Genomic DNA, 13,226 nt, shown 5'->3' with positions numbered 1-13,226 from the left:
AAAAAAAATAATAAAAAAAAAATGAACACGTTTAGGTTTAAAATTTTGCGTTGGCCCACAGGTTGGACACCCCTGCTTTATCTTGTCCAGCATCAACACCACTCAGGGTATATATACTCCCTGCATACAATTTTCTTACACAACATCTGCATTATATACCGTATTTTCTGGCGTATAAGACGACTTTCTGGATGCAAAAAAATGCATCCAAAGTCGGGGGTCGTCTTATACGCCGGTGACAGTCTCCGTGCTGCAAGCGTCCATGATTTAAAAGCCGCTCCTTCTTCTTAGCGTGTCCTGTGATAGGCGGAATACAAATCTTCCCAGCAGCGCCTCTGTTCTGTGTTCCGCCTACCACAGATGCCTTCTCATCCTCAGACGAGAGGATGTCCGTGATAGGCGGAACACATAACAGAGGCGCTGCTGGGAATATGTGTGTTCCGCCTATCACAGGACACTCTAAGAAGCCGCGGCTTTCAAATCATGGATGCTCGCAGCACGGAGTGTCACCGGCCTGGAAACAAATCAGCAAAATGTGAGTGATGGCACTGTTGGCACAGTGGGGGCAAGTGATGGCACAGCGTGGGCAAGTGATGGCACAGCGTGGGCAAGTGATGGCACAGCGTGGGCAAGTGATGGCACAGTGGGGGCAAGTAATGGCACAGTGAGATTTGAAAAAAGCCTGTTTTTGTCAGCGGTTCTGGCTACCCCTCAGCTTCCAGAAAGACTAGAAGGAAGGGGGTAGTCTTATATGGCGAGTATATCCCAAAACCCAACATTTTCCTGGAAAATTAGGGGGTCGTCTTATACGCCGGAAAATACGGTACACACAGCTACTACACAGAAGGAATGCTGCATAAGTTACCTGATAAGAATTCTTTCGGGGAAAACTTTGCTTTACTTGGAAGTGTCTTCAGACAAAGTATGTCCACCCCCAAAAAATGTTGGAGGGTATATTTTTGAGGTTTTGACAGATCTGTTTTTCCCAAAAGAGGAAGGATAACATCAAGCCAACATGCACAATTAAATACAAAAATGTACATACTAGGACACCCCAAAACAGACTGTTTATATATATTTTTTAAATAATGTATGTTGTTGCAAGGGAACCTCTTATATTTCTCTTTACTGGTACAGAATGAATAATAATAATAAAAAAAAAAACTAGAACATTCATTAAAAAATAAAATGTTATATATATATATATGTATATACACACACACACACAATATTACCAAAAGTGTAAGGGACACCTTTACACACTCACATGAACTTTAATGGTGTCTAATGCTGGCCATACTCTCCACGAAAAATCGTCCGAACGAACTTTCGAAAAACGAACGTTGGGTCGTGAGCGCAAACGATGGTGCCATCATGTAATGACCGATAAATCGTTCAGTGGACATAAATAATTTTTTTTTTTACATATACCTAGTGCAGAAAGTTCAGGCGGGAAACACGTTTTTTCGACTCAAAAACTTCCCAACGATGATTGATTTTGTGCCCATTAACTGTCCGAAAAACGAACGAACTGTCTGAACGACCGATTTTTCGTATAGTGTATGGCCAGCATTAGTCTGTAGGGTTCAATCGTGAGTTGGCCCACCCTTCGCAGCTATAATAACTTCAACTCTTCTGGGAAAGCCGTCCACAAGGTTTAGGAGTGTGTCTATGGGAATGTTTGACAATTATTCCAGAAGTGCATTTGTGAGGTCAGGCACTGATGTGGATGAGAAGGCCTGGCTCGAACTCATCCCAAAAATATTCTATTGGGTTCAAGGCAGGACTATGTGCAGGCCGGTCAAGTTGCTCCACCCCAAATTCACTCATCCATATCTTTATGGACCTTGCTTTGTGCACTGGTGCGCAGTCATGTTGGAACAGGAAGGAGCCATCCCCAAACTGTTCCCACAAAGTTGGGAGCATGAAATTATACAAAATGTCTTGGTATGCTGAGGCCTTAGGAGTTCTCTTCACTGGAACTACAGGACCAAACCAAACCCCTGAAAAACAACCCCACACCATAATCCCCCCTCCAACAAATGATTTGGACCAGTGCACAAAGCGAGGTCCATAAAGACATGGATGAGCAAGTTTGGGGTGGAGGAACTTGACTGGCCTGCACAGAGTCCTGACCTCAAACCGATAGAGGTCAGTGCCCGACTTCCCAAATGTGCTTTTGGAAGAATGGTTAAACGTTCCCATAGACACACTCCTAAACATTGTGGACAGCCTTCCCAGAAGAGATGAAGCTGTTATAGCTGCAAAGGGTGGGTCAACACAATATTGAACCCTACAGACTAAGACTGGGATGCCATAAAATTCATGTGCGTGTACAGGCAGGTGTCCCAATACTTTTGGTAATATAGTGTATACACACTCACTGGCCACTTTATTAGGTACACCTGTTCAATTGCTTGGTAACACAAATAGCTAATCAGACAATCACATGGCAGCAACTCAATGCATTTAGGCATCTAGACGTGGTGAAGAAGACTCACTGAAGTTCAAACCGAGCATCAGAATTGGGAAGAAAGGGGATTTAAGGGACTTTGAACATGGCATGGTTGTTGGTGCCAGACAGGCTGGTCTGAGTATTTCAAAAACTGCTGATCTCCTGGGATTTTCACACACAATCATCTCTACGGAGGGTTTACAGAGAATGGTCCAAAAAAAATAGAAAAGATCCAGTGAGCAGCAGCTGGGTAGACGAAAATGCCTGGTTGATGTCAGAGGAAAATGGGCAGAGATGATAGAAAGGCAACAGTAACTCAAACAACCACTGGTTACAACCAAGGTATGCAGACGATCATCTCTAAATGCACAACACATCAAACCTTGAAGCTGATGAGCTACAACAGTAGAAGACCACACCAGGTAGCTAAGAACAGGAAACTGAGGCTACAATTTTCACAAGCTCACCAAAATTGTACAATAGAAGATTGGAAAAACATTGCCTGGTCCGATGAGTCTTGATTTCAGCTGCGACATCCAGATGGTCGGGTCAGAATTTGGCGTAAGCATCGAGCCATCCTGTCTTGTATGAATGGTTCAGGCTGGTGGTGATGGTGGTGTAATGGTGTGGGGTATTTTTTATTGGCACACTTTGGGCCCCTTAATACCAGTTAAGCATCACTTACACACCCCACGGCCTACTCGAGTATTACTGCTGACCATTTCCATCCCTTTATGACTACAGCATACCCATCTTCTGATTGCCAATTCCAGCAGGATAATGCCCCATGTCACAAATCATCCCACCACTGGTTTCTTGAACATGACAATGCGGTCACTGTACTCCAATGGCCTCCACATCTTAATCCAATAGAGCACCTTTGGGAAGTGGTGGAACAGGAGATTTGCATCATGGATCTGCAGTCGACAAACCTGTAGCAACTACGTGATGCCATCATGTCAATATGGACCAAATCCTCTGGAGGAATGTTTCCAACACCTTGCTGAATCTATGCCAAAGAATTAAAGGCAGTTCTGAAGGAAAAATAAGGCTCGATTCACACTAATGCGTTTTTTGATGCATCTTGCAGAAATGCAGGAATTTTTTTTTAACATGGTTTTCTATGGAACATGTTCACATGAATGCTTTTTTGTGCCTGTGCGTTTTTGGAAAGGGTCAGGGACTTTTTTTTTCCCCGCAAAAAGCAGCATTTTGCATGTAATATAATTCAATGGACCCGCATCCAAAAGTACCGCTTTTTACTGTGATTTGCGTTTTCTTTTTTTTACATGGTTTATAGCTGGTTGCTAAGGAGGGGGCCAGGAAGCCGGCTGCTGCGTCCTTAAAGTGGAGTTCCACCCAGGAATTTTTTTTTGCCCAAAAATCCCCCCCCCCCAAAAAAAATATAAACAATATACTCACCCGAAATACCTGTTGCTATGGAGGAAGTCCATAATCTGCCTCTTCCGTAGCCCGTTTTCTTCTAGTGAATGGGGCGCGCTGCTTTCTGGGATCTGTGTGTGTTCCCAGAGAGCAGCCGCCCATTCACAAGTTGGCGCGAGACTCGTGCATGCGCAGTAGGAAACGGGCAGTGAAGCCATAAGGCTTCACTGCCTGTTTCCCTTCGTGTGAATGGTGGGGCGGGACCTACACCGATCGAGGGATCGGCGTTGGGGAGGCCATCAGCGCAGGTGAGTAGGACAGGTAAGTGTCCTTATTAAAAGTCAGCAGCTACACTCTTATTATCTGCTGACAAAAAAAAAAAATTGCGGGTGGAATCCCGCTTTAACAACCGAAGAGTCATCATCTCTCAGCTGGCTTCCCACTCAATGTTAAAATAAAAATATCTTGTGTGGGGTCCATACCATGCCCTTGGGTCTAGTATGGATTCGGAAGGGGACCCCACACCAAAAAAAAAAAAAAAATGGTGTGGGAGTCCCCCCAAAATCCATACCAGACCCTTATCCGAGCATTCAGCCTGGCAGGTCAGGAAAGGGAGGGGACGAATGAGCGCCCCCCCCTCCTGAACCATACCAGCCCGCATTCCCTCAACATGGGGGGAAGGGTGCTTTGGGGAAGGGGGGGGGCTCTGCACCCCCCACCCCAAAGCACCTTGCCCCCATGTTGATGGGGACAAGGGCCTCTTCCCACCAACCCTTGCCCGGTGATTGTCGGGGTCTTATCAGAATCTGGAAGCCTCCCTTAACAAGGAGGCCCCCAGATCCCGTCCCCCCCATGTGAACGAGTATGGGGTACATTGTTTCCCTACCCATTCACTTTAAAATAAGTGTAGTGTTAAAAATGACAGCAGACACGTTTTTGACAAGTCTTATTAAAAATCTAGTTCTTCTCCGGTCTTCATCTTCTCCCGCATCTTTATCGTCAGGTCTTCTCCTTCTTCCGCTCTTGTGTCTTCTTTTGTCCGGTGTTCAGCCGCCAATCCTGCCGATGACCCTCCTCCGATGCTGCATCCCGCTGATCTGTCGGCGCCGATGTCCTGCATTACTTAAATAACGGCGGGGGCCTGGCAACCGGATTACACTCCCCTTGTGACATCACAGCCCGAGGCATGATGGGGCCATGTCGTCACAAGGAGGTGTCTCATCCAGAAGACGTAATCCGATAGCCACGCCCCCGCCGCTATTTAGGTAATGCAGGACATCGGCGCCGACAGATCAACAGGACGCAGCATCGGAGGAGGGTCGTCGGCGGGAGCACACGGGACAAAAGAAGACAGAAGAGCGGAAGAAGGAGCAGGGGGAGAAGAAGACCTGACGATGAAGATGCGGGAGAAGATGGAGGAAGATCGGAGAAAGAAGCAGAGAAGAACATTTTTAATAAGACTTGTCAAAAAAACTGTCTACTGTAATTTTTAACACTACTTTTTTTTAATTGAATGGGTAGGGGTACAATGTACCCGATACTCATTCACATGGGGGGCTGGGATCTGGGGCACCCCTTGTTAAAGGGGGCTTTCAGATTCCGATAAGCCTCCCGCCCGCAGACCCCGACAACCACCGGGCAAGGGTTGTCGGGAAGAGGCCCTTGTCCCCATCAACATGGGGGCACGGTGCTTTGGGGTGGGGGCCGCAAAGCCCCTGCCCTAAAGCACCCATCCCCCATGTTGAGGGCATGCGGCCTGGTATGGTTCAGGAGGAGCCTGCCGGGCTGCATGCTCGGATAAGGGTCCGGTATGGATATTTGTGTGGGGGTCCCCTCCTAATCCATGCTAGACCCAAGGGCATTCCTTAGCAACCAGCTATATACAGGTTAAAAAAGACGCACAATGCAAATCGCGGTAAAACCGTGTGTCGAAAAACGCAGCAAGCACCGCAAAAACACACAAAAGCAACAAGCATAGGTGTGAATTAAGCCTAAGGGTCCAACCCGGTGCTAGCAAGGTGTACCTAAGTTTTTTTATGTCCTTGTGTGTGGCAAAAATATACATTCTTGGTTTGTTTTCTTTGGATCTTCTTACAAAAGTGATTCTGTATAATAGATCTTACGGCTCTACCCCTAACATTTTAGTTTGAGATGAGCACACTTTGCTCCTACTGTACCATGTTACTGCTATTCAGGACCAAGATAAGGAGATCTCTTCCCTACCCGAACTGCTGAGATGGGGCAACCTTAGCTTTTAGCCAAGCCTAAATAATTGCTGACATGATCCCTATGATGAAACCTTTAGATTGCAGAGCACATTAAAGCACTGCATCACCTACCCTGCAGTGGATTCTCTAGGGAATTCAACCAGCTTCGTTGAGAGCCAAACACAATCTCCTGATATGAGAATTGGAAGCGGAGAAACTTGCATCCAATTCACATAAGTGTGAACACAGCCTTAACGTAAATCTAAAGAAAGGGTATGGAATGATTAAAACCGGTGTCAATTTTTGACTTGTGTCTCCCAATGGGGCAATTCCCCTTTATAGAGCATCGGGAGGGTTAATACCAATGCTCTATAAAATAAAATTTCAGCTTTAGATACACTTAATATTTGTCTGTATTAATAAGATCCACAAAGTCTTGCTACTGGTACAAGGTGGCCAAGGCCACAGGAAAATACATAATTGCATGTCAAAAAGATAATAATCACAGAAACATAATTTTTAATGTTGGCTTATTTTAAAAAAAAGTCCAAAATCATGTCTGCAGACTCTTTTATTGTAATTAGATGATAAATTGAGGTCCTACAAACTGCAGAGATCAACAATCTTCCAATACCCTTTTAAAAAAATGTAGAGTGCAATTTTACTTTATTGGCATGTCCAAAAAAGAAAAAATGATGCACGAATGCGGATGAATTTTACCTGCCAATTCTGACAGACATTGAGGATGCTGGAAGTCATCTCCAATACATCTGAACACTGCATTCTGGGCACATTATTTCCTGTAATCCTGTGTTTTTCATGTACATGGCCCTGTATTGTTCACTATGGACATTTAATCAATTGATTTCTAACGGTATAACCACATAAACATACCGTGACAAATAATGTTCTTTGAAACCATTTAATAAAAATGTATTGAAAGTAAAAATATGCTGGGAGTCAAAAGTTAGCAGCAGCCAAATAATTCATTATAGCAATAGCCTGAGCTTTGGATTTCTGTGTGTCTGGGTCTGGCTTGCCTTGACAACATTTCCCATGGTTAAACTCCTGGCAATTAGTTGTTGCAAATGAGAAAGCCAATCACAAGACAGAACGGGTTTCAGAGAACCGTGTAGAATTGGATATTTTTAATGAGTTAATGTATTGTAGGCTCTAATTGAATATGCTGCTGGGGTTTTTAAGGTTTGGAGGTTTAAAAACAAATAGAGCAAAAAATAGGATAAACCTAGATGAAGTGGTTAGGTATGTGTCCCACGTTGTGCAGGCAGCTGCATCCTGAAGAAATCTGTGCGGGGATGCCGTGTCCTCTTCCTGATGCCATCATTGAGGCTGCAGTGAACAATCTAACAGGGACCTGCCCCAATGGGCATGGTTTTTACTGCTTGGAAAACAATCTCTGAATGAGAGAGAGAGAGAATCATGCGATTCATCAGACTCCGCTCAATTCAGAGATCACGTTATATGTAGGGTACATTGAGAAACACATTTTCCCAACAGAGAAGGAGTTCACTGAAGCTTCAAAGCTATTATATACCCCAACACCAAATGTTCAACGGCAGAAAGAAGACTTGCCATCTCTGCACAGATTTTTCACAAGATCTAGCTGCCCACACAACATGGCACTTCATTACAGGTAAGATAAGCCATTAAAGGGCAGCACAGTGGCTTAGTGCTGGCACTACCACCTACCTGGAGTTTCCATGTTCTCCCTGTGTCTGCCTTTGTTTCCCTCCCACACTCTAAAGACATGCTGGCAGGTCAATTTGCCCTATATGTATAAATGTGAATTTGGTATCTTAGATTGTAAACTCCTTGAGGGGCAAGGACTGATGTGAATGTACAATATATGTAAAGCGCTGCACAAATTGTTGACATTAAATAAAACACCTATAATAAATTAAAGCTATTGAGAACTGTAAGCCAATAATATAGTTAGTAGACTAGAATAGTGAAGAGACATAATGGGTTGGCTATAAACCTATAATAAAAGATGATCATTTGCACCCAACCACCACATCGATTAGTCTTTTTTAAACATTCCTTTTCTTGAAGTTTTTACCCAAGGTCCGGCAAATGGTAGAGGGCAATGCCTAGTACACGCGATGAGAAAACCAGACAAATTCTGCTTTCTAAGCAATCGTTCAATAATCTGATCATTAATACACAGCTTTCGAGAACCGATCATGACAATTCATGTGAAAATACCTGAAGGGACAAGCAACACATTTTTCTTGTATGATAACAGAATAAATAGTTTTTGTGTAAATAGTATTTGTATGAAAAAATAAATAAATAATTGTGTAACCTACTGTATTGGTTTTTGATATGAGACTATCATACGAACATGATCATTCATCGGATATTCTTATAGCGTGTACTAGGCATAAGCCTTATTTAGGTGCATCCAAATTACTATACTGTCACTACTAAACCTACAGTTCTTCACATCATCAGGACCAAAGAAGTCCCTCAGTTCCAGCGCCACCCCTGACTAAACCCTTCTGGGACTTTTAGGGGGCACACTAGAGGCATGGAAGAAAGTGTAAAACCTGAGGTGGTCAAAAAAACATGACGCATTACTCAATCTGGCCAATTTTTCATGCTTTACTAGACAAACTCATGATCACCATTAGCAGATGCCTTCTGGGTGACTGATTCGCAGGAAAGATCTACTGGGCATGTTGAAAAACATCTATTTGCGATCGCCAAGGGAAAACACTGGGACGTACCCAATCTGCATTTAGTTGAACGCTTTGATGATCTTTGCACATGTTTAGGATGTGGCCAGTAAACGAACTTCCCAACATTAAAATAAACCTTGGAGATACTCTTTAAATGAATGGCATGATGTAGTTTTGAAACCGCATATGATAAAAGAGCAGAATTTTGGAGACAAATCTGTACAGACAAACATTCTCTTTATTAAGCTACATACGAGTTTCCATTAGTTACGAGTGGCTGGCAGCACCAAACTGAGCGCTCTGCAATACAAAGAACACACTCCAGCTTCATTTCTCGCTCATTTATTGAATCATTTAAGTTTTTGAATTTTTTTTTTTCATAATTTTTTTTTCTTTAACATTTGTGACCGCTCTTCTTCAGTTTGCAAGTGAAATGGTGAAGAAGTCTGACTTCTAATCAAAGTAGAAATGACAAAGGTTTGGTCATGAAAACTGTGGATTTAATGTAAACACTACATTCGATTAAATTTATTTTTTTTTGTATTTTTTCCGCTTTTTTTAAAGTTTTTTTTTCGCAGCACAAACATCCCACATGAGAGGAAAAAACACCATTCACTAAAAGGGGGTGGGGCGAGAAAGAGGGGAAAGGGGAAGGGGCGAGAGAAGCAGCACAAAGCATTCACTTGGGAACATAAAGGAGATTGTAAAGAAAAGAAGGCTATTCGTAATACACGGAATTGAGAGCAAAAATCCCTAATAGGAGAAAGATTCTGGCAGCTGGAGGTTTAGTGAGAGCTGTGCTTTTTCTATACAAACCCAGAGAGTGCATGGTATACAGTCCAGAGTACGGAAACTTGAACAGAATCAGATCTGTACAATTCTATAACCCCAGAAAGTTCTTTGTGTCTTCGGGTTCTTTTTTTTTCTACGTAGGGCTTCAAGTCCAACAGAAATAACCCCAATTCCCCCAAAAGAACATGGATTTTCATGATCCCATTCTTTGCTGGAGGCCAAGCTGACCTCTCTGGCAGTGAAAGGGGTCTCAGACAATTAAAAAGATGCTTCTTTAACAACTGGTGCAAGAAAATAAAAATGATATTAATCATATAAAGGGAGGTGTTAAGCTACAAGCACGTGGGAAAAAAAAGAAAAGAAAAAACAGTTTAGTTTCTTCTAAATGTACAGACTTAGCTAAACCAGATTTACAGCATCCTATGCAGCCACTAATTCAGTGATAACATTACACATCAACTTTTAAGGAAGGCTGTGTTTTTTTGTTTTTGTCTTTTTATTACAAAGGCCAAAAGGTCATGCTACCAGCAGAACGTCAATTTGAGGGTCCGTAGAGCAGTGCGGAGAAATGAGGGACAGCGGGGTAGGTCCCCCGAGATTCTTGGAGACTGTTCCCCTGACTCCGCAGTTTGGGTTGGCACTGAAACCTTTTCAAGACAAAAAGGGGCCCACTTCTTTGTTTTTAACAAACTAGAGGGGCATCCCTTGAACCCTCACAGACCCTCATACAGTTACAGCACCCACAAAAAAAAAAAAAAAAAATGTTGAGCGCACTGTCCTGCAAGTCTCACAAACACTTCTACCTGGTTTGGAAAATGTTTTGTTTTTACTTTTGTTGTTTAGTAACTCAAGAGCTGAACAGAAAGGAAGTAGCCGATTCTTTTCTTTTTTTTTCTTGAGGTTTAATGGGGAATAGTGTGGTCATCAGAAAAACACAAAAATCCTTAAAAAAAGGATTAAAATAGTTTTTGATCTCCCCTTTATCTACGATATTGTAGTACCCTCATTGATTCTGGAGAGAGGTTGAAATTACAGCTCAGACTCTCTCAGAACTAAAGAGGTGAATTATGGGACACTGAAGAGGTTCTTAAAAATTAAGAACCTTCTTCTGCTTTGGGGGTAGAGAAAGGGGAGGCAGAGAATTCCATTCTGTTGACAGCTCTTTGAGACAAACTAAAAAGATTGGTTTTATATATATATATTTATATATATATATATGTGTTTTTTATTTCGCCTTCTCAGTTTACCAACTTGCATTTTATTTTCACCAGCAGATAAATTGCTATACAGAGGAATCAGTACAAGCCGCAGCCTCTGAGATTGTTGGCAATGATGATGTCGGTGACGGCGTCAAATACCACCTGGATGTTATTCGTATCTGTGGCGCAGGTCATGTGGCAGTAGATCTCTTTGTTAGGTGAGCGGTTTTTGCTCTCAAATTGTGCTTGAATGTAAGCGCAGGCATCATCGTAAGTGTTGGGACCTAGAAAGATACAAGAAAGGGCTGTGAAAACTAAAGTACAAAAAGGATGCAAAGCATAAAACAAGTTATATGGTTCTTAATTTCCAAAGCTCCAAAATATATGTACTGTACTTTAAATGGGGTTTAAACTTAAACCAAAGGAAAAAGAGCCATGCGGCAAACCTTGGGAATCTTGCTTCCTAGCAAAATACCAAACCCTGAATTATGTACAGTAGCTGGAATCCAATCCTTGGGCAAATTGCAGCTAACCTGCGGTTTGTATGAAATTTAGCTGCACTTTGCCAAAGACTTCATCATGCCCCATAGTTTTTAGGGCGCTTTCAGAAAGCATACCAAAACCATGGGACATAATTGAAGTCTATAGGAAAGTGCAGCTCATCTACATGAAAACCCTGAGTGAGCTTAGCTTCAGCCAAAGTGCAATGAGGCAGTGTGAAGCCACCCTTAGGCTTATACCCTATGTCATTCAGAAGAAGGCCGTCTACAATGGCTGGACTTTAGGCAAACGGTTTCCTGGGAGTCACATTGCCATTTCTAGGGTGGACTCTTCTGCAGTATAAACAGAATGAAGTAAAACCTAAAAAGAGAGAAGCTAGGGTGCAATATACAGCATAACATAGGGAAAGGAAACAATAGGTTCTCAAGCTGACAGATGTGAAGATATCCTGGGTTAGGTATGTGAGGATTTCGACTATCCTTATGAAGAGAAGCAGGTTGCAGTGAAGAAAGTCAGTGGCACACTCCAACAACTGAGATACCAAGATCTTGTGATACCAAGACGATACAGGTGTTCAAACATTTACAGGAAACCCGCCACTGCTGAACACCATTTAAACATGCTAGTTGCCTGGCTGTCCCTGTCTTTAATACTTTCAATTACAGACACTGAACAAGCATGCAGCAACAGAAAGAAAAGTCAGACCCCCCCTGCTTCTTAACTTGCGAATACTCTCACCTTGTGTAATCGGAAATAAGAAAACATTTTTCATCACTAAACTCACTTATGGAATCTTTCAGAGCTGAGAAATAATATTAGAAGAATAAAAAGAGGATCAGACTGTTTCTGGTGCCGTCAGGCAGTGGTACTATGCTGCACATTAGGTGGTACTGCCCCTTAACTTTACCCTTTTGGACACAGGTACTTCAGATTTATGAACAGGTAACAAAACTATCCATTAAGGGAACACCTAAAATTACCCTTCTTTCTCCGCTTCCGGGATCAGTTTCAAAAGCCAAGAAAAGGCCTTCTCCACATTTTTCTTGTTGCGACCAGAACAGCAATACCAAGGCATTGGAGATCCATTGACCCTCCTCCTATCAAGTAATGGGTCTCTGAACTTATCTATTTGCAGAGCATGCAGAATCAGCATGCTGTTGAGATATATTGAAACCTATCATCACCTGGAGCATTAGGATCCACTATGTGAGCACTGACCACTTCAGAAACCAATTATGACACCATTGCTCCTTCCGCCATAACCTAGGTGGGGCAGTTGCCCCTTTTGGTGGTTACCCAACTCCCTCTTCTTTCCTTTCTTTAACCCTACCCACTTATAATTCTTCCAACTATATACTTAGAATGATATGTTCACGTCAACACATATATTGCCTTATTTCTCAGTGGGCACCATCCCTTCATATATCAATAAACCCCCCCCCCCACTCTTTTTTTCCCCAAGTGTTAGAAGAGGCAGGGAGACCATGGATGGGACTTTGTGTGTTGCCACTGAGAAATCACAAAAAAATATTAGCATTATCAACTTTTATCCCATAAAAAGGTAAAAATAATAAAGGTTCAAAACACAATTAAAGTCAATCAATTTACGTATGCATTTAGTCTTGCAGCATTAAGTCAATCAGGACAAACACGTTTCGTTTTTTTTTGGATCCACACCTTAATTGTATATTCTATATTATGAATTGTACATCTCATCCCTTTAGAACATTATTTACTGTATAGACATGAATGTTCCCTCAACAACCTATTAAATAGCAGTGATCATCGACTCTATGGGGTCGGACGTCATATTGGCATCAGACATGTGCCTTTCCCGATGACATGAAAGTGGTTTTATATTGAGACAAAACATGTGACAGGAAGGACAGTTTCCATATACAGTGCCTTGAAGAGAATTCATACCCCTTGAAATATTCCACATTTTGTCAAGTTACAACCAAAAACGTAAATGTATTTTATTGGGATT

At 42.4% G+C, this 13,226-nt stretch overlaps 1 protein-coding gene across 1 annotated transcript in view; it reads right to left on the bottom strand.

The window, feature by feature from the left end:
* Positions 1 to 8,965: 8,965 nt before the first annotated feature.
* The window catches only part of GNAO1 (G protein subunit alpha o1), a 271,460-nt gene continuing 267,199 nt past the window's right edge, over positions 8,966 to 13,226 (bottom strand). The window contains exon 8 of the mRNA XM_040329143.1: positions 8,966 to 11,022. Within this exon, the coding sequence (XP_040185077.1) occupies positions 10,835 to 11,022 (188 nt within the window). The 3' untranslated portion in view covers positions 8,966 to 10,834. The remainder of the gene's footprint in view (positions 11,023 to 13,226) is intronic.

The sequence above is a fragment of the Rana temporaria genome, chromosome 11 (genome assembly GCF_905171775.1).
Source record: "Rana temporaria chromosome 11, aRanTem1.1, whole genome shotgun sequence".
Lineage (NCBI taxonomy): Eukaryota > Metazoa > Chordata > Amphibia > Anura > Ranidae > Rana > Rana temporaria.
This window is presented reverse-complemented; position numbering and strand designations above follow the sequence as displayed.